A 22,155-nucleotide genomic window follows, 5' to 3' on the forward strand; every position below is an offset into this window, starting at 1 on the left:
GCCGCGCGGACCCCGCTCCAGTCCCGACCGCTGCTCCTGGGTACGCGCTTTCTTGCGAGAAGCAGATGTTGTTTTCTGTCTCCGTAGGGATTGCTCTCGGCTGAGGCTGCGCCCGTTAGCAGCCGGCCGGCCGGCAACTCACACCTTCCCACGCCGGCAGCCCCCACTGCCAGTCTCCCTCCTACCCGGTATACCGTGCCTTCCACGCCCGTTCCGGTTTGGCGGCGCGCGGAGATTGGCTTTTCAATCCCGGCGGCCGGAAGCGGGACATTTGAACGGTAACGGACTCTCCAGGCTGCTCCGCTGTGGGCTCGCTGCCTCGGCACGGAGGAACTCTCGGGACGGCTCCTGCCGGCAGCGCCCCAAGAAACGGGGTGGGACGCGAGGGTCTTCTGGCCGCTGCGACTCGGGTCGCCGGGGAGCCGTGACAGGTCTGTGGGAACAGCAGCCGCTCAGCCCTCCCCGGGGCTGCTGGTGAGTCGGTTCCTGTGCCCGAAAGCATGAGCGCAATCTGCGGTCTCCCCTTGCAGGTGCTGAGGAGAGCTGCCCGCGTCCTGCGGGTCGCAGAATGGCCGGAGATGACTATGAGGAAATTCTCAAGTACTATGAATTACACGGAACAGTCGGCACAGGTGGGCTCAGTCTGTGAATGCTAGCAAGTGTGTGTCATGTGTCCACTCACCTCGATGTTTGTCTGAGAGAGTAACTGCTACTTCAGAGTCTGTGGGTCATGTTTCTCGGTGTATTTTGCGGGTCACAATTGTGGAAGTGTAACTGGAAAGTAGTGGCAGCAATTGCTTCTTCCTCTAGCAATGATGCTATGTATCATATTTGCTTCAGGGCGACTGAGATCAGGGTGAGAAAGCTGGTCACCATGCAGAGCTTTATACATTTCTGTTTCAAATTCCAGGTGGGTTTGCAAAAGTAAAACTTGCGCGACATCGTCTCACTGGTGAAAAAGTTGCAATAAAAATCATGGACAAGCTTGCTTTACAGGTAATGCAAAAGATACTTCAGAGGTGGTAATGTGCTGTTCCTGTGGACCTCTCAGGAGCACGCGTGCAACCTGTCACTGTGGGATAGTGGTAGATGCTGTAAACTTGAAAGGATTCTACTAGCACCACAAATCCTGTGCCCTCATATGGAGAGGGCAATATTCCCAGGCTGTAAAACTGAGGCGGTTACAGCTTTAAATATTAAGTAACTAAATAAACCACTGTAAGTCAAATGGAGTGCTGATGAGACTAGTAGCATTGTATAACTGCCCCCTTGGGTTTTACTGACCAGTGTGTGAGGAGGGCAGGTGAGCAGTGACAGAGCTGGTGCTGGTTTAAGTTTGAGCAGTTCTGATATGCAGGCTTACTTTGAGGTACAGGCTATCAAACTACTTAGCAATTTCATACCTTGCTGTTGTGATCTTTTAGGATGACTTGCCTCGTGTTAAATTAGAAATCGATGCCATGAAGGACTTGAGCCACCAGCACATTTGCCGGTTGTATCATGTGATTGAGACACCCAAGAAAATATTCATGGTTTTAGAGGTAAGGAATGGTGTTTCTGCTATGGCAACAATCTCTGGGTTTAGTTGTAGCAGTAGATGGTAGTAGAGTCCAAATGAAACAATTCTTAGATAATCATCTCAATGATGAGTGTGTCCAAGGTGTTGTAGTTTAAAAATGAAGCTGCTAATGTGTTCGGTCTCATTGTAAAAGCCACTCTTCACTGTTTGCAGTAAAAAACCTGACTTTAATTCCCACCTCACACTCCAAAAAACAGCGCCAGCAGGATATGTGGGACCTGAGAAGTGCCACCGAATTGTCATGTCTTAGGCAGTTTCTGTCACCTGTGCTGGTTGTGTGGTATGGCTGTAGGAATCATCAGGCAAGAGTTGGGTTCTTGGTCTTGTTGGATCTGTTGCACACTGGCCTGGGTGCTGCTGGGATTAAGCAGAAGGAGAGAAAGAGAAGAGTGCCTTCCTGCTGTCCAGTGCCCTTGTTCATGTTTACATTTCATGACTATATCCCAAATGTATTTTTTTTCCTTTGCTTTCATGCAGTACTGTCCTGGAGGAGAGCTGTTTGATTACATAATTTCTAAGGACCACCTTTCTGAGGAGGAAGCTCGCATATTTTTTCGTCAGATTGTTTCAGCAATTGCTTATGTGCATAGTCAGGGATATGCCCACAGAGATCTCAAACCAGTAAGTCTGAACAGTAGTCAAATTTGCACAAATAATAATGAACACCCACTTTTATTTCTCTGAGTGGAACTGGTGTTGTCTTCTCTGTTCTCCTGTGCTTAGAGCTGTTTAGTTAACATTTGCTGAAAAGCATTATTTCTACTTATTGCTTTGTTCCTCAACTGAGCTGGATGTAGCTGTATCTGAGGAAGGATCTTCCTCTGGAAGAGGAACAGAATAGTGCACTCCAGTTGAGAGTAGAGCAGACACAAATTTGATTTTGACTGTTGGTTAGGCATTTTTGCTATCCCCTTTATTCCAGCATGTACCCAGGGAGAGTTGTTATGGTTCCTCTCTATTGTGCAAACTGTTCTGTTCTGACATTCAAAGGAAAATGTTTCTCCCATACTGTAAACAAGTAAGGACAGAGGACGGATGTGCCACAAGACTGATCCTGTGGCTTTGCTGTGACCACAAGATTTGAGCATGGGCTTAGGGAATGGAAGCCTTGAGACTATTTCTCCTAGAAGGGGTTAGAAGTTTGCATGTTCAGAGACACTGATAACTGAGAAAAGCAAATTCTTTGGGTACAAGCGTTTTACTTGACAGCTCAGGAAATCCTCATCTCCAAAGAGCTTCTCTCCAAGCAAAGCCTTGTGTGTCCCTCTTGGAAAGATTTGGATTGTAGCTGCAGACCTGATGGATTCATAGGATTGTGAGATAACTTGGTTGGGAATTGACTTCTAGTGGCTTCTGCTTTTATCTCCTGTTTAAAATAGTGTCAGACCAAACTTCTTCATCCAGGCACATCTTGGACCTTTACCTAGGATGAGGCACCATAATTTGCTGGGAAACCTGTTAGGCTCTTCACTTCCTTTTTTATGAGAAAAAAGTTATTTTAGTACCAGTCTGAATGTCTCCTGAAGCTTGTTGACTGCCATCATCCCACCTTCTGCTTCTCTGGAGGGGCTGGTGCTGTCTTTATGCCCCCTTTGTAGGAATGAAAAGGCTGCCAAGTGGTCTCCACTGAAGCTTTGTCACCTACAGGCTGAAAAACCATCACTCCCTCAGTGTCCTCATGGAAAAAGTGCTCCAGGACCTTGGACAGGCTGGTTTCCATCCACAGAGTTGACCTCGGTTTGCTGTCTTTCCTGTGCTAGATGGTGGGCAGAAACTGAATGTGCTGTTCTCAGTGTGGGGAACAGAGGGCAAGAGGCTTTCCCCATTTTGCCAGCTCTGCTTCTTTTCACACTATCTGTGATATCACTGGCTTCATTTTCTGCCAGGGCAGGCTGCTGCCTCGCAGTTTTTGCTTTCTGTGTAGCAGCCCCCTAGGCCTCTCTGAGCAGGTAGGAGCTTGTATTCCATGTCTGTAATATAGGATATATTCATTAGTAACAGACCAAAATCTCCAGAAGAGAGCTTCAGGTAAATTAGGGCTGGTAATGGCAAGAAGAAATAAGGTGAACCAAAATGTGGTTTCTTGGATACCTGGCATTATGTAAGAATTCATTACCACTTTCTCTTTTACTAGGAAAATTTGCTGATTGACGAGGAACATAACCTGAAGCTGATAGACTTTGGACTTTGTGCAAAACCAAAGGTAAGGGTGTCAGTTGCTATCATAGCAGAGCTTAATTAGCTACAGCTTGCACGTAAAAATTGCCGGCATGCCTTCAGGGTGCAGTGCAGAGCCTTGCCCTGAATTTGGTGTAGTTGTCCCACTGCTAATTGCTTGGTAGGGCCTTACCAGTGTGAAACAGTTTTTGTGCAGAGAATATCAGTTTTTCTCCTCCTGCACTTCGTCTTTCATCCCAATATAAGGCACATATTGCTTTGTGTGTAGAGTATCTACTCCCACAAAGGCCTGCACTGTAAAGCTTATGTTGGTGTCCATTTGCCCCCAATAAGTTTCAATAGCAGATGTCATTTTCATAGGATTTGTCTGTGTGTGGAGATTGTGGATCAAATCAAATAGATTCTCCTTACCTTTACAAAGCCTCTGGATCTACGTGGTGGTACTGAGTTGTTTATCAAGTTTAAAGTTCGTTTCTGTGTTGTTGTTCTGTTTGTCATCTTCACATATGAGATGGGCGCTGGGAAGAAGGAATTTAATGGAAATAAGATCTTACATATCCAAAGTCCACAGATTGCTTTAGCTGAGTTAAGTTAAAGCACCTTGCAGGAAATCAGGAGTATTGGACCACAATCTTGGTGACACAAGATGTCATCTCACTCTGATCTGCTTAAAACAAAGCCCAGGCTAAGAAATAATATGTTTTTAATAAGGAAGCATTTTAGTGGCTCTTCATGAAGTTATTGCCTTAAATATTGATATAAATATCCAACCAGCCTCCTGCCCAGTAGGTCCTGGATTGCTAATTCCCAAATTCATCTGTTTTCTTTCTGGTCACAAAGGGAGGTATCCCTGTCACAGGAGGAGCTGCAGAAAGGCTGCTGGGAGAACATATGAAGGAGCAGCTTGGGGTCTGAACATTTATAGGAATCTTCTGGTCTTGGACAGTTTTTGCCTGGTTAAGCCATATATTAATTATACCAAAGCAAAATGTTAGGTGACTATATATAGAGAGCATTAGAAAATGAAGCTTCTGAGGCCTTTAATATGTTGTTGCTAGAAGACACCATTTGCGCTATAGCAATGCTTCTTTGTCATCAGTTTTGTCTTATTCTAGGGTGGCCTTGATTACCATCTGAACACCTGCTGTGGAAGCCCAGCCTATGCAGCACCAGAGCTGATTCAGGGCAAAGCATACATTGGCTCAGAGGTAGGTGATAAAATTGTAGGTTAGGGTGGTTTTTTTCCATGCGCACCATGTATTTAAAGCTGGTGAGATTCAGATCAACTCCCCTGGTGTCTTTCTTCACTGGCATGTTGCCTCAGTGGCCCTCAAAAGCTGTGTGACTGAGAGCACTCACAGCCTGGAATAGCTCCTGACCAAAGGTTATGCACCTGGCTTCTTCATCTCTGACTAATCCTTCACTGTTCCCAGGTGTTGCTCTACAAAAAATAACTGTCTTCTACCACATTATTCCAAACAGCAATTTGTTCTGTTAATTTTCCAAGTCTTGTTGCAAATTCTGTGCGGTCTCAGTATCTTGTGTACTTTGCCTTTGAAATCTTCTATGAAAACTTGCTCTTTTTACTGTGCAGTGTAGTAAAATTAAAGACAACAAAAACTGTAGCATTTATTCAGCTTTGATTCCATGTCTAGAACATTAGGGTCTGCTACGTGCCCTTGTCAATCCATTCAAAATGCTGCAATTTCAATCATCTCCTCAAACTTTCTTACTGTCTGTGCTGTTGGATGGAGTCAGTCTTTTTTCCTTTACCTCCTTTGCATTACTGTCCCTGACCTCTAAGTCTTGCTTTCTTTTAGTTTTTCACAAAGTTGGTGCTTCTCAAACCTCCTTGATCTTTATGACTGAAGTGAGAGTTGAAGTATGAGGCATGTAGACTTTGTCATGTCTATACAGAAAAGAAACAGTGTGACTTTAAAGCCAATTGTTACTGTACTGACAGCTGTCATAATCACAAGCACTTTTGAGTACAAAATCCCTTCAGATGAGTTTGATTTCCTTTTTGTCAGATTCCTTGTATGTTGAAGGTAATGCAGCAATTTGGTGACCTAAGAAAAAGGGTAGTGGTTTTACTAGTGCTCTAGTTTCAGTGAATTGAAAATTGTGTGCTTCCACGAGTTCTGTCCAGAGTTAAGGAACCTACTTTCCACAGGTTTCGTGTGGGTTTTGCCAAAAGGAGACAATGTGATCAGTCTCTAAGCCATTTTAAGCAGATGAGGTTTGTGAACTCTCACTTTTATTTTTCAGGCAGATATTTGGAGTATGGGAGTACTGCTGTATGCTCTGCTGTGTGGCTTTCTCCCCTTTGATGATGATAATGTCATGGCTGTCTACAGGAAGATCATGGTATGTGTGGATGACACTAGAATACATGAGGAACAGGAATCACTAAGCATTATGGGAAATTTTTACTTTCTGATTTGAGCAAATAAAGCTTATCTGCTGAATTTTGTTATATTTTGCTTCTCTTTTGATCAGTATTTTGTGGATTTGTTTCTGTTTTCCCTCAGCCTGTACATTACTCTAGCTTGGTCCAATGATACAGTAGAAAAGTGAGTTTCAGGAAATGCATTTTCTTGCTAGTGAGCTGGACTTTTATATCTAAGTGTTTATCCGTCTTCTCCCTAAAAATTACTGAAAAATACTCTTCTTGAATGTCAGCCACTCTCATGTGTAGGAAAAGCGGGATTCTGCATCTGCTATTATACTTTCCTCTTCCAAAAGGAGTTCAATAAATAGTAAGTGGTACGATTAAGACATTGATTCTTTCCCTCTAAACTCCTCTTGATGTGGCTAAACAGCTGTTGTTCCTCATCACATATGCATCTCTGCCAGCCACTTCTGAGCTGGCATAAAAATCTGTGTTAATGAAGCTTGGTCTCAGTTGGATGATGAAGAGCAGTGTGGAGTAATGGCTTTGTATTCCTCTACTTCATTCTCCTCTCACCAAGAGTCTGATATGTCTTTAAAAAGACAAAAAACCCTTCTTGAGAGTATTCAAGGACTACTTTGGCAGGGGGCAACTGATGCTGGTTTGCACAGGAAATGTTTTCAGGATGCATAACAGTCTGAGCTCTATGAAGCACCTGATTATTTCAACAGAGAGTGGATTTTTAATCTGGAATTGGAGTACACTTGAGTACCTTGACAGAAGGAAGTACCTTGACAAGGAAGCTTAGTTTGAGTTATCGAAGAGAATGTTAAAAAATAAAAAAAAAAAGGAAAAAAAAGCAAACACTATCTAATACAAAGGGATTGTGTAAAGGTGCTAGTGTTCAGATGGGATGCCAGTATTTTACATGACTTCCCAACTCATATAGTAATAGAATATCTTGAGTTGGAAGAGAGCAAAAAGGATCATTAAGTCCAACTCCCTGCTCTTTGCAAGACTACCTGAACTAAACCATGTGATTAGGAGTCTTGTCCAAATAATGCTAGCAAGTTTCTCAGTGAAATTGCCATTAAGTAACAGGGTTGTTGAGCTGCTTTTCCCTCTCTGCTTGTGATGTGAACTGTGTTGTCTACCCTAAAAGTCAGAGCACATTGAGAACATGTCCCCGTATAAGCATGCTGTCATAGGATGACAAAACCCTTTTTGGTGCTCATTACACCACAATGCAGAGCCTGGTAAATGATCCAACTGCTTAAGGCATTCACTGAGCTGAGAACTCAGATGTGAAATGGAGATCTTAATTAAGAGTATCAAAAATTATTCTGTGTAGTTACCATAGTCAAGACTGGACAGGAACTATGAACTGAGTTGTTTGGAGCAACACAGTGTCTGGCAGTGGAATGAGCTGAAGTGAGCTGAAACAGCAAATGAGGTTTCAAAGCTTGGTCTGGGAGCAGTCAAAAACTAATCATGTTAAGATGCATACTTGCTATTTCCACTCTGAAATTGTTTTCATTTTATGTGGTTGTGAATTGAAAATTGTTTCAAATGAGGACACCCACTATTACGGAATTAGTTTCACACATTTTAAATCCTGAAATTTATTGTAATCTCATCTCAAACCTGTTGCTCCAAGTCAAATCTGCTGCTTGAATTTAAATAAAATCATATGCCTTACATGCAGCGTTTATTTCCTGGAATGTACTCTTCATTTTTAAATCAGTGGCTTGACTTTTTGACTGAAAAAATAAGCTGTGGCATAACTACTGTAAAAAAGGAATTACTTCTGGTATGACCTTATGTGCTTGGCAGATGTCATAACCTATTTACTATCCAGTATTGCCCACAGTACAACATATGAGAATTGCTCTTTGTTATGTTGGTGTTCTGTACTGTTATACTAAAGCCAAAATGCAGATTAACTGTGTTACTTAGTTTCATAGTAAAGCTATGTTATAAGGCAGCCTACAAAACTATTACTAAATAACTTAATAGTAGTGTCTGTAAAGATGTAACTGAAAGTTGTTAATCTGTCAATACATACTCTACTTAGAAATGTGGCTGCATATGGTACCAACTGTTTTGTTATTAAGGCATTTGTCCATAGAAAGAAAAATGCCATTTCAAAATGATAGTTATGTTACTTGATAATGACTTTGTATTGATTTTCTTTTTATCTCGGTTTTCATTCAGAAATAAGTGATTCTTCGTGGTGAATTTGGTTTGGTTTCTAGCTACTGTTATGCCTCACTTCTGGGAGTTGTTTTTTCAATTTTCTCCTAATCAAAAATTAAAGAAAAACAACTGTAACTTATTATCTTGAAAAAAATCTCACTTGCTAGATCTGTAACCTTTCTCCTGTCTGCTATATGAGATTGAAAGTTTAGCATTAGATGTAACCTATTCAAAAAAGAATATCCTAATACCGAGGATGGTGTAATTTTAGTGTCTGAAAAGTAGTGATTTCAGGGAATCTTCACATTGCAAAGTGCTGATATCAGTCATTCATAATCCAGGATGTTTGCACTTCTAGAACTTCAGTATGAAGTTGATAGCATGAACCAAGGCAATGGAGAAAGGAGCAGGTTAACTGCAAAAGTGAGTGGAAATGGAAGTGTCACACAAGCAGAGTGGACAAAAACTGCAGCTGGTGATTCAAGCATTTTCCTTACTAATGCTGCTGGGTTTTAGTACTGCCATGACATTTATGCAAGTCATTCTTTAAACAAAGTTCACATCTTCCTGCTGTTCTATTTTTTACAAAGTACAGATGTCACTATTGTCCAAGTAATTTAGTAGTTCCTTTTGAGGTTCAGTGTTAGTTCTAAATCCTCTTATTTTTTTGCAGAGAGGAAAATACAGTACTCCAAAGTGGCTCTCTCCTAGCAGTACACTCCTCCTTGACCAAATGCTGCAGGTAAAGGTTATTGTTTCTGTTCAATAGATGTATAAAGTACTATGTAATTGGTTCAAAACATTACATCAATGACATATTTAAAAATATTCTGTGTTTAAATAAAAAGTTTAATTCTTACAATTTTTAAAGAAAATATTATGATTGCCTTCGGCAAAAACATCTTTGGGAAAAATGTTTGATTTCAAAAATAATTAGCAAAGTTTACATGATTTAACAGAGTCTTCAAACAGCATGCATTTGGTTTTTCATTGTGTGCTATAAAAACGAGAGTTGTTTTGTAGCCCAAACACACGTTTGGACTACACCTAAGGAATAAAGCCAATGCTGCATATCCCCTGGGAAGTTCCCATAACTGCTCTTCACAGCTAAGATCTTTGAGGGTGAGCTTCCTTTTGTGAAGCTCTGAAAACGTACTCGTTTCTGGTTTTGTCCCTAATCACCCTAACATTCTGAGTGGAAGATAAATTGTTTCTTCACTTTTTCTCCACAATTTAAGTATCACTTTGATTTTTATGGCACACCAGGTCAACCCAAAGAAGCGAATTACAGTCCAACACTTGTTAAGTCATCCTTGGCTCATGCAAGGTTTTTCTGATGCTGTTCAGTGGCAAAGTAAATACCCAGTAAGTACTTTGGTCAGATAGATACTAAAGCATTTCATGTAATATTTGCTGGCTTACTACCATCCTCATAGTGCATGGTATATGAAATTGTTACAAACTGAGCTTTGAGATGGTTGTGGTTCTTTTCTGATTCTTTTAGCTGTCAAAATATTTTTACTTGGTCTTGATTTCTCTTGAGGAGAAATTTCAAATGTGTTTTCCTTATATTCTTTAGCTGAATATGCAGAATAACTGAGTGAAGTCCTTCCACATATGAATGACCAGCTCCTTCCCTAGGCTGCTTGATGAGTACTTTCTTTAATGTGTAAAACACAAATACTCAGAAGGTCATGCTAGATGTGGTTATAGTTTATCTTGTATGTAGTCCTCAATGAAAATTGGAATTTTCAAAAATTCCAATGAAAATAAAGGAAATTTTAAATTTTCCAATTTTAAATTGGAAAATTTAAAATTTCATTGAAAGAATATTCATCCTGTCTCTCTGTCACTTGTTTTAATTATGTGAGAGATGAACGCAGTATGGAAAAGAGGAAAAGAACCAAAATAATCTGGCTGTCAGCAGAACATTCCAAGTTCCTGCATGTTGACAGCCAATGCCACTAGATGCCACTGTTACCCCAAATAAAGACACTTTGTGCTCACACCATCAGTGCAACCTGGCTCTGGTAAAGATGGGCATGGCTCATGGCTTTGGATATTTATAGGCAGATGAAAGCATACCTTCCATTCTAGTAAAAATCTTCCTGGCTTTTGGGTGGCTTATTTGAATTTATAAGCTCTCACCTATGAGGATCAAGGCTGTGAAGTTGTTGAAGTTGTATGATTTTTTCAGTGTGTTTCCTACAGTGTTTAGCTGTGATACTAAACATTTGAAATACAAGGTCTAAAATCATCATTGACTGTTGACTCAGGCCAGTGGGTTTCACAACAGTGTCACTGTCAGATATGGATTAGGGGGTAAATTGAAAACCTCACATTTCAATATCCATTGTGTTGTTGCAGCTGGGACATCTTGATGAGGACTGTGTAACAGAGCTTTCTGTGTTTCATCAGCAGAGCAGGGAGTCTATATTGCAATTAATAAACGAGGTAAGAAGTTTGTCAGTGATTTACAGTAATTAAATACAGTAATAGAGTAAATAAATATACTGTGTTATCAGATCAGTACTCATATATTCTAAAGTATGATATTTTACATACATTTCAGATTTAAGGAGGCCCTGCAGAACTCTGGAATCTGGCTGTAGCTTATAACTACAAGCCGCTACTCTGGAAGATCCAATTTATTCTTTTTTTTTTCTCTTTTAATTGTGATCTTCATGTTCCCTAAATCTTACTCTTTGCTATGTCCTACCAAAATGGTAAAATCCTTCTGAATCTCTGAAAGTCAGAATAGACTTGTAGAAATTTATAGTTGAACAACAGATGCCATTTGCTGGGTTAACTCTTTGCTTTGAAATTGTTCAATAAAGAGTAGGAAAAGAAAAAAAAGTAGAAATATCAACAACACCCAAGCAGTCTAAAAAATACGGAGCTTTTGGAGTTGCTATTCACAGATTGCTAAAAACAGTGAGTATGTTTAATCATTTTTGGTGACAAATTACAAAAGTTGAACTGAATACTTCTGGAAGAACTGTGCAAATGTTAGCACTAACATTGCAGGCTGTTGAAAAGACTTAAAACATGATGTGTACTCCAGCTTTTACCTGAATCTGAAAATTCTTCATTAAAACAGAATTTTCTGCTTCTTTGTACTTCTTAGCAGTGACAATAGTTTTGGGTTTCTGAAAATACTTGGGTTTTCCACATAACTGTAGCAGAAACAGACTTTTTAAATGTGTGTGATACTTACAACAGACTTGTGGAGTTGATACTTTTTGTTCTTTAGTTATAGCAAATAATCAGAATAACCTCTTTACAGAGGGGAAAGTCCTTCCGAATAAGTTTATGATGTTTACATAGTTCTTTTCTGGAAGACTTCTAATCCCTTATAACTTATTCAAACTAACTACATTATGCTGCAAACCCATCAAGAGTGGTGTCTGTGTTCCTCACGCACAAAGAGTTGCTGAAAATCATGCAAAAAGTTGGCGGTTATGAAAGAATGAGCAGGAGTTACTTTCAAAAAATTTATACTCTTGCTGAAGTAAACTGAATTACTAGCTTTGCATTCAATTCAGTAGATCTTCACTCCAGCATTTCCATGCTACTGCATGAACTACAAACTAACTTGCAAACAACCAACATAGTGCCTTTTTCTTGATTTCAGGCACGTAATGCAAATCACTTGAAGTCTGAAATTACAGTTATGTGTTTATTAGGGTTGCATGTCAGGTAGAAAAACTTGTAGAGATATAGAAATACTCAAAGGCTGTGCTTGACTTGTACTTGCAATGTTTCCAAACAGGAGATTAAAATACTTTTTCTTTCTTTCTCCCTGACCCCACAGTGGAAATACGACCACATGTCAGCAACATACCTCTTGCTTCTATCCAAGAAGGCTCGTGGCAAGCGTGTTCGTTTAAGGTTTCCATGTCTACCAGAGCATGCCAGCACCATGATGTCGACAGTCCTTGAGGTAAATTTGAGTTCAGCAGGACAGCATCTTGCTTAAAATCCTGCTCTGCATTGGCAAAGCTCTGCTGGAGAGACATTCTGGTGCTCTAAACGTCAGGAAGAGAGCATGAGCCTGAGTTTAGCTCAACTGGTTAGAGCATGGTGGTAATAACAGCACAGGGATTTTGATTTTGTACCGCCCATTCACTTAAGAGTTGGATTTGATGATCTTTGAGGGTCCCTTCTAACTCAGAATATTCTGTGAAGCACACAGGCAAAGTCTTGGGCATTAAAGAGTTCAGCGGTCTCATTAACATGATTTAGCATGCTAGGCTGCTTCTCTGGATTGACTTCACTGGAATAGCCATCTATGAGGATTTGATGCATCAGGTGTTGCACAGAATCCCTCCTTGTTAATGGGCTCAAATCCCCTCTTTTGTGGCCTGGATAATTCCAGATCTTGTTCTGTGATGAGTAACTGCACTCTGTCTCTTTTTTGCTACCTTGAGGGCTGCATTTGGTAGGGAAAATCTTTTGATACCTCATGATATGTCTCCTGGGGAGTATTCTCTGAGATGACAAAAGCACTATGGGAACTGGTGATTAAATCAGAGAGAGTCATCTCTTTCTCATCTGTTTCACTTGAGAACATAATCCTAGAGAGGAAGCTGTTTACTTTGAGTAAAGGAAATGTGTTGCTGCTGTTTTTCTGATGATTGAGATTCTGAAGTAGTTTTGTTTATCTTAGGGAAATTTCTATTCCTATAGTTTGGCACTGATAGGGCCTTTCAGAACATGGCTCGAGTTTCTAAACCCCTTGTAATGTTGTATATAATATGCAAATATATGTGACATCAGCGATATTAGTCTGTTTGACAAATTCCAAACATTCAGTGGAGTTGCAGACTTGTATAAGCTGTTTCCCCTTGAGACTTGTATAAGCTGTTACCCCTTGTGAAATGGTCTGAGTGTGCTGCTTTCTGTGTTAGAGGTAAGCACTCAGAATAAATACCTTATGTATCTGATTCAGTTGTGTGTGAATCATTTCAGTTCACCCATACCGCTTTTTTGGTATGAGAATTCTAGGACTACTAGAGCTGCATAATAGATAGTGAATCGTAAGTGTTCCTGATTATACATAATGTGATTTCTGTGATCATGGTGGTGGCTTAGCCTTCTACACTCTTGATGATTAAGGCAGAGGTTCACTAAGTTCAGTTTTTCTCAACTGTTAAGCTACTTCATCTCTAATGATGTCCAAATTGGCAAATGCTACTAATTAACATATGCATTATGCCTTCCCAGATGATGGTGAAATTCATGCCTACACAGTACAGCAATCTGTTAGTCTTCCTGCAGTGCTCAGAACACATTTAACTTGCCTGTGTGTAGCTTCTGGGTGAATATCAACTTAATTTGCTGGAACACCCAGCTAGCAAAGTGTTGCCTTCTGGATCAAGGCAGGCGACCTGGTTCTGAGGAACAGCACAGCGACCCACTCTCTCCAGGGTCGCTCGGGCCAATGACACACGCAGACACCAATATGATGGACGGTCAAAAGGCCTTTATTACTTCTTCTCGTGGGGTTTTATAGTCTTAGGGGTTCTCTACGTCAAAAGGGGGTTTGTCCTCATTATCTATGGTTAGTGAGGAATGGAAAAGTACTGGGTAAGGAATGGAAAGTTACTAGCACTACTGTTAGTGGGGCCACATTCCTAGGGTAATCTCTTATCTTAGAGGAACAAAGGGTCCTGCCTTTCCGTGACATCGCGTGATCTTCCGCAGAGCCTTTCCCTATCTACCGCAGCAAAGCTCTCTAGCTGGACCCACTCTAATGCAAAGACAACAAGGCAAACAGAAGTTTTACTTAGCCATTTCTGAATTTGGTGGCACAAGCTCGTACATAATGCTGCTCAACTTCAAGATGTTTGATATAGAAGCATATTGCAAAATAGTCACTGTGCCATGGATTACATCTGGAACACAGCAGCTGAGATATCCTAATCATGCATTCATGTTTAACAGAATGTGATTTCAACTACAGTATCAGCTTCTTGTAGTTAGCAACCCTCTGGTAAGGGCTTTTGTGTAAAGTATCATACAAGCTCTAGAGCTTATCAGACAGCTCTCTATTCCAGTAGTAATGAGAGATCTGCTCATTGTGATATCCTTTATCATGGGACAACAGAAAGTTACCTACCAACAGAACATAAGTTACTAAAATGTCATCCATTCCAGCTTTTTATAATGGTGTCCATTTCAGCCAAAGACTGACAATTTAAAATGACTCTGTAGAGTTTTGCTGTAATGGTATGAAGTAAGTCCTTGGGAAGAGTTTCCTGTAAGTAGCAAAAAGGTCTTAGAGACTAAGGATGCTTTGATATATACCTGCTTGTATGTGATGTGAACCATGAAGGTTTGCAACCTTGGCTGAAGTTACAAATCCCTTGTTTTAATAACTGACAATTTTTGGGAAGAGCAGAGCTAGCCATCAGATGAAGGGCTCCAAATGCTAGTTCCAATTAGTGTTGTGGATTCAGCAGTCATATGTTTTGGATGTATGTGTTTACCTTTATCCTGCCCCTTTTAAATGTTACTTCATTCTTCTCTTGGATTCTTTCCAAATTATTACTAGGACTTTTGGTAAAAGGAGGTTTTGGTCCAAGCCTTGAATTCAAACGCAGCTATTTTTGTGAGTTGCTTCTCTTCATGACACATCAAGAAAGGTGATTTGGCAATGGTGCTTTGAGAAGAGTTTCACATCTGCTTTTGATACAAATGACAAATCTACAACAACATTAAAGTCATACAAAACCTAGGTCACCATCATGGGAACTTTCATTATTAGGAACTTAGAAATGAATTATATTTAGACTATAATGGCAGTCTTTTCTGATGAAATCTTACTTTTAAGTGTGCAGTCGAAGCTCAACTGAATATTTCTTTCCAGTCTGAAAAAACTGTGAAGATCTGCCAGAGTGCAGTGAAGTGCTATGGGCATTTGTATTCATGGAATTTACACATACAGCTTCACTGTTTGAAGAATCTCCATTAGAAAAATTTGATATAAATACTCATGGAATGCAGCAGGTGTTTGATATGGTGTTCTTAATCCAAAAGTTGTTTTCATTATACATAAAAATTACTGGATATGTAAATGTTTGGTAGAATCTAGTCTAGTGGAGTTACAAATGGAGGAAAGAAGTGTTTTAAATATATATCTAACATACATTGTGCCTTCTTCTAGCTATAGGTAATTTGACTAAAACTTGAGCTTTGATCATCTAGAAAATGAGTAAATGAGGATTTTAAAACCAACAGGAAAAAAATAAGGTGCAACAAACAAGGTCTCAGACCTAGGCTAGAGCTGGACAAGTCTCTGAAGAAGTGCAGCCTCTCTATATTGGAGAAGAAAATCAAATCAAGCAATTAAAATTTTACAATTAAGCCAAAGGGAAGTTCCTAGCTGTGCTTAGATGAGCTGGTGAGGAGTAGCCTTAAATGTGCGAGGTAAAGAATTTAGAAGAGCTGGTAAAAAAGCAGCAAATTACTTGCAAACCTTATGAGCGAGTTGTAGAGGGAATCAGAAGTACTGAGGAGTTTTTAACTATTGCTCTATAGTCAATCATTGTATGATATTTTTACCCTGCTTCAGAATTTTCATGTCTGTAATGTTCCTGAATGTGATCAGAATACAGCAAGAATGGTTTTTTTTCTGTTTGTTACATCTCTTGTAGCATTCGAGGCCTGATGCCCAACTGGAGGATACGGAATTCACACTGTCAACTCCAGTGACAAGAAAAGTGCCATCAAAGAAGCATAAAAACAAAGAGAATGTTGAGACAGTGTCAGCTTTAAGAAATGAAATACCCTTTGTGCTTCCTACTCCTAAGACTCCTCTTGCAAAGAGTCAGATTGAGACACAGGTACAAGCTGTTCCCCTTAAGGCAGCTGCTTTCAAAGGTATGTAGAATGTAACTAATGAAAGCTTAGAACATATATGTTGCTTGGGAATTACTGAAAGTCAAATATAGGCACAATATTTCTTCACCCAATACATCTATTCTGGAGCACTTAAATTTTTTTTCCCTATGTACCACTCAGTTTCTTCTAAAACTAATGCAGCACCCTACCAGTACATCTGGTAGGGTGCTGCATTAGTTTTAACCATCCATCAGAGAATGTTACTTGTATTGCTTCTCACAATTATCTGTGAGCCCCTTTTGGTATACCCAAACAAGGAGCCAAGCATTGTGATGTTAAGTCTTGCTCCTAGTTCCACTTTTCCATGAAAATTGAGATTGCAGTTTCCTCAACACTGTTTTTCCTTTGTGATTACCTTGAATGAAAATAAAAGCATACTTTTAAAAATTAAAGCATACTGCTTTAATTGCTGGTTCTAAGAGGAATATAGGTTTTGGATTTCTTATGGTTGCATATCAGTATTTTCATAGGGGCCATCCAGTATAGCGGTGAAAATGTTTCTGTTAACAACATGTAGGTCTTGCAGCTATGCAATTGACCACAGAAATCTGTATAAATTCTGTCAGCTTTTCTGAGTTACCAGAATTTTCTGTCATCAGCCTATCTAGTTATGTACATATCCCATATGTTCATTACCATTTAGTTCAATGATTATCATTAAAGTTTTGGTATTGATTCTGTAAATGCTAACTCTGTCCTTCAAATGCCAAAGGCTCCTTGCAATAGGAGACTCTTTCATTTCAAGTGCTAACAAGCATTGTTCAGGAACAGTAAGTTTTTGCAGGATTTGAGGAATAAGGGATTTTGAATATACTGCTGTTTAATGAGATCATTCATAAAGAATAGCAATACAAAAACTAGTTTATGAGTTTGTCTTAAGATTGTACATAACTTGAAATGTATGTCTAAAAATCAAAGAGATACTACCCAAAATGGGAAATGTAAAAACACTTCTAGCTCATTTATTTAGTGACATTTCTGAGGATTAAACAAAGAAAGCTAATTCTTTGCTGCATTGAAAGATCTTTGATTCAGGAAATAGAAAAGTGGAAGAATCCACTGGAAATGTTGAGGTTGTTTGTCTGGAGCTGGGTGCAATTCTGTAGAGAGCTGAAAATTTGAACATTGAAGTTGGGTTTAATTGTGACAACTTATTTGCTGACTGTTTCACTTAGTGTTTTCTCCTGCGCCTTTAAAACCACGCTCTGCAGACACTGACTTTTTAGATCATTGTGTGGCATGTACACTGTATATTAAACAATGTATTTTATACTGTTTTTATATTATTTTTATACTACATAATATGCTATTGTATATTATGACTATATAAACTTACACCCCTCGTATAAGGCAGAAGGATTACTGAAGAACACAACTAGTCAGTGCAGCAGATTGCTCCATATTTATTCATGGACCTGCAGCAGAGCAAGAAAGCAATTCTAGTCCTCAAATTTCTAATACTGAACTGCAATGGTTACTCCTAAGGTTTGACTTGTAGAGCCCTGGGGAAATCAGTGATAGTTTTAATTTGAAGAGTAGAGGTAGTGTTAAGAACATATTTTATAATTCCCAAAATATAGACCTGAGATAGAAAAGAAGGTCTGCTGTTAGAACTACAGAATTATAGAGAACTGTTAGAACTGTTAGAATTATTAATAATGAGAAATTGTCAGTGAAGAAGAGAAAATCCTTTTACACAAAGACATATCTGTTTTGGCTTGGACATTTTCTTTCAGAGAGTCAGTTCACTGCAGTCACCCCAATTAAGAAACCTGCTACCCCAACAAATGCAGATGAATTGACAGCGGATGAGATTCTTCCTGAAAGAAGGTAAGTGTCCTGTTGTTTGTGTACATTCCTGATTTGGAGCAGGACTACCTTAATCCATGTGCTGCCTGGGAAGCCCTGTTACAACAGCAAGCTGCTGTTCCTACTCTTTCAGTAAAAACCTTTCTAAAACCTATATTTACAATCACAGAAAATAATGAAGGTCGAGAAAAATTTTAATACTATGTAACTCAATATAATCTATTTTCTACAATGTAGGTGCCTTCTTATTCCAGGTCTCCAAAGAACTGCAATTTCTAGATAGATCTCTGGGTTTAAACTTCAACAGACTTTCAAACAGAAACTCCTATATTACATTGCACTTGATTTCATTTTCTTTGTGTTGTCATGTGTGGTAATGTTTTAGTGACATCTTTGAAATAATAGGTTTTTAAGACTGAGGGAAAAATAACAGATTAATTTGTTCATGTAACAGGTGCCAGTCAGTGGAATTAGATCTCAACCTTGCACATGTGGATAGCAGCCAAAAGAAGAGAAAAGCAAAAATATTTGGAAGTCTTGAAAGAGGCCTAGATAAAGTGATCACGATGCTTACACCAAGCAAGAAGAAACGATGCACTAGAGACTGTCCAAGGAAACTTAAGGTATGGTTGCTGCAAAGGTCTTACATAAAGCAAGTATTATTATAATATTAAGTAATTATATTAGTTATGTATTAATTGTTATCTTACAATAATTATGATTGAAAACATCCAGTAGCTTCAGAAACGGTTTTGTGAAAGCTTCTGTGACCTGTCTTGCCTGACTTCTACAGTAAAGTGCTGGTACAGTATTGCTGATAACACGACAGTGCCCCAGTTACCACGTTCAGTTCGTCTGGGGTTGAGGCAGCAGATCCAGGGAGGAGTTTGGCCCTTGCTGCTTATAGCCCATCTAAACCAAAGGTGAAGGAAGCAGCATGGTTTGAAAGGAGAACTACTGGCTAGTTTTTAATCATGTTATTTGTGTAGACATTGCTCACTAAAAGCCTTTTCTCCTTCTGCTGGTGAAAAGGCACAAAGCGTGCACAGGTTGATGGCCAGTTGTGACAGAGGGGTGAATAACAAGAGTCAGTTAACAGGCTGTACTGAATTGAGGGGCATAAAATAACCTCATATTTAACCTCAAAATGAGGAAGAGTTTCTTTCATTGAGGGTGGCAGTGCACTGAAACAAGCTGCCCAGGGTGGTCATGGAATCTCCCTCTCTGGAGACATTCTAAGCCCACCTGGATACATTCCTGTGAAACCTGCTTCAGGGGATCTGACAAGGGGCTTGGATTGCATGATCTACAGAGGTCCCTTCCAACCCTAGTGATTCTGTATACATTGTTCAAATGCAACTTAATACTTCAGAAGCTATACAAGAAAAAATTTGTACTTGAATCTTTAGACAACATGTTTGAAAAACATAATTACCCTGAAAGAAGGCAGGTTGTTTATCAAGGTATGAGCAGTTGTGTCGAAGCAAATGATGTGTCCCTTCAACTGACTGGCTGCTGGGATACCTACTACACACTGAGAACTATCTGTCAATCATGAACATTCAGGACAAGATATTGGGCTACAAACCTGACCTGCCAATCAGACAGGAGTCTAGACTGTGCAAATAATCCAGGAAGCTGAGCAACTGGAAGCTGTATTCTTTCTCGAAATGCCTTTAGTCTCCTGCCTCAGTTTCTCTTGTCCATAGTCTATGCAAAATTCCTGAGGCGTGTTGAGAGATGCTGGGCTACAATACAGTGTTACAGCAGTTATGTCAGAGGGGTGTGTACATTCAAATCCAAATAAAGACCACAAGAAGCACTCTTCAACTGACTTTGCATCCTCATCCTATGTTAATTTTTCAAGCTTTTTTTTAGTCTCATTTTCTCTCGACCACTTCTGTGACTTCAGTAGGACATGTTGTAACCTCTTTTCTTTATACATGAAAAATTGCCTGGTGCATTGCCTGCTCCTTGTTATCAGAAGAACTGTGTCTCAGCTTTTGGCCATTTCCCAGCTCTGCACTATACAGCAGGGTGCTAGTTTTGGGATGTTGAAGCGTTTGTCACCATAGTTAGCTGATCTGAAATTTCCTTAATGAAAATTTTTTGCAATGTCTTCAGTTTTAGGAGAGAGATTTTCATATTTTTATTCCTTGTTTCAACAAGCCAATGTTACTCTTAATGTTACTTTTAGGCACACTGTAACATTACCACCACTCATCTGCTGAATCCAGACGAATTGTTGAATGAAATAATCATTGTTCTTTCAAAGAAGCATGTGGAATATGTTCAGAAGGGGTAAGTGTAACATATGATTAGTTCAACTTATATTTGTCTAAATGGTTGCTAGTCCAGTCCTTAAAAAACAAAGTATTTAAACTTAGTTTCTTGACCCTATTGTAAAATAATCTTTATAGAAAGTGTACAAAGCACTAAATATATGTGCAATAAAACATGTCCAAACAGTGCAAAACTATGTTAAGTGTCTTCTAGCAAAGTTCTTTTACCAACAGGTATAAACCAATAGCAGCAGGGTAATGCTTAGGAAAAAAATCACATCAGCCATCTCATGGGAAATTTTAAATACCAAAAGTTGGTTTAGGTACAGTCAATGAACAAATGGGACAATTTTGGAAAATAGTGTATATACCTTTTAACTCTCAGTCTGGGCAATTAAAAGACATTAGCCTTTAGGCAAGAGGTCAGTACATTTTAAAATGTGTGCGGAAGCCACACAGCTTTTTGTGGATTATTTGAATTTGTACTGTTTACTAGCTACACTAAGCTACTGATTGCTTAGATTGGTTCTTACTTTTGATCAAACTGAAAGACTATTTCCTGAGTTCCCAATGCATGAAATAACCATTGTGCCCGCTTTTCAATATGTATTTCCTCAAGTTGTTGAGTATTTCAGTGTTTGATATTGGTAGAACATCAGGGTATACATGAATCCTCTGATGCATTTCCAAACTCATAATATGGAAGGATGCTGGATTGCACAGCAGCACCTGCCACCATTGTAATAGTTCAAACTCTGCATTCAGTTTTTCCTATTTTCACACCAGCTGAGCTGCAGCCAACAGAGTGTTCTTGTCTAGGAAAAACATGGGAACTTTCCATTGCTCCAGTTCTGAGGAGAGGGGCCGTTGGCTAGCAGGGGTTCTTGTGGCAGTGTGGGGCATTGATGCTCCATTGGTCCTAGGGCATAATAATAAATATGGTGCCCTGAAACTCCAGGATTTACAAAGCTCTCAGGTGACTAAATTGTGGACTGTTTCACAATATTCTGAACAGCAATGGGGTATTTTATTTAAAGTGCTTCTACTGATTTAAAATAGCATTGCAAAACAAAAATGAAATGGGTCTACAATTATTCTGTTTTTTCTTCTGTTTTGCAGTTATACCCTGAAATGTCAAACACGGTCAGATTTTGGTAAAGTAACTATGGAGTTTGAGTTAGAGGTATGTCAGCTCACTAAGCCTGAAGCCATAGGTATCCGGCGACAACGGCTTAAAGGTGATGCCTGGGTCTACAAGAGGCTGATAGAAGACATCTTATCTAGCTGCCAAGTGTGAGTGGCAGAGTCTTTTATCACGATGTTTTAGAAAGGTCTTTACAGACAAGTAATTCTTTCTTACAGTCACAGCTATATGTGAAAAATCTGTCGTCTTGGGTTTTTAACCATCCCTCCTTGTACATACTCCTTTTGTATGCTTCCTTTACTATTAGGTTTATAATAAATGTTCTGCAACTGCAACTTTTCAGAAGCAAAATTCTGTAAGCTGTTCCTTTGCTTACACACTTTTCACATATCTGGATTTAAAAAGTACTCGTTTTATGTGCTGAAGCTTATAATGGGATGTCTTCAGTTATCAAGTGCATGGTGCACAGTAATAGTCATTTGCATAATTCTCTTCCTGTCTCTGCTTAAGTAGGATTTATTGAGATCATTAACTAAGTCACAGCTGTGGTTCCCAGAGTTACACTATATGCTCAGTGTTGTACAAAATAGGACGATAGGACAGGCTTCAGTAAATGTGAAGTCAAGAGTGCTAGGATTTAAACTGATCCCATATAAAGCATCGCACTATC

At 39.4% G+C, this 22,155-nt stretch overlaps 1 protein-coding gene across 2 annotated transcripts; it reads left to right on the forward strand.

Moving 5' to 3' along the window:
* Window positions 1-284: 284 nt before the first annotated feature.
* Window positions 285-21,771, forward strand: MELK (maternal embryonic leucine zipper kinase). 2 transcript variants are annotated; one of them, XM_058823856.1, is made up of 17 exons: window positions 285-431; window positions 531-632; window positions 911-996; window positions 1,425-1,541; window positions 2,057-2,200; window positions 3,714-3,782; window positions 4,873-4,965; window positions 6,026-6,124; window positions 9,019-9,087; window positions 9,612-9,710; window positions 10,713-10,799; window positions 12,160-12,288; window positions 16,004-16,229; window positions 17,987-18,080; window positions 18,514-18,682; window positions 20,257-20,360; window positions 21,461-21,771. In XM_058823856.1, the coding sequence occupies exons 2-17, from the start codon at window positions 569-571 to the stop codon at window positions 21,636-21,638; spliced, it is 1,827 nt and encodes a 608-aa protein (XP_058679839.1). In that variant the 5' UTR covers window positions 285-431; window positions 531-568; the 3' UTR covers window positions 21,639-21,771. The 2 variants fall into 2 exon arrangements, with proteins under 2 accessions (XP_058679839.1, XP_058679840.1); XM_058823857.1 differs by lacking the exon at window positions 2,057-2,200.
* Window positions 21,772-22,155: the final 384 nt, after the last annotated feature.

This window comes from Ammospiza caudacuta, chromosome Z (genome assembly GCF_027887145.1).
Source record: "Ammospiza caudacuta isolate bAmmCau1 chromosome Z, bAmmCau1.pri, whole genome shotgun sequence".
NCBI classification, from domain to species: Eukaryota; Metazoa; Chordata; class Aves; order Passeriformes; family Passerellidae; genus Ammospiza; species Ammospiza caudacuta.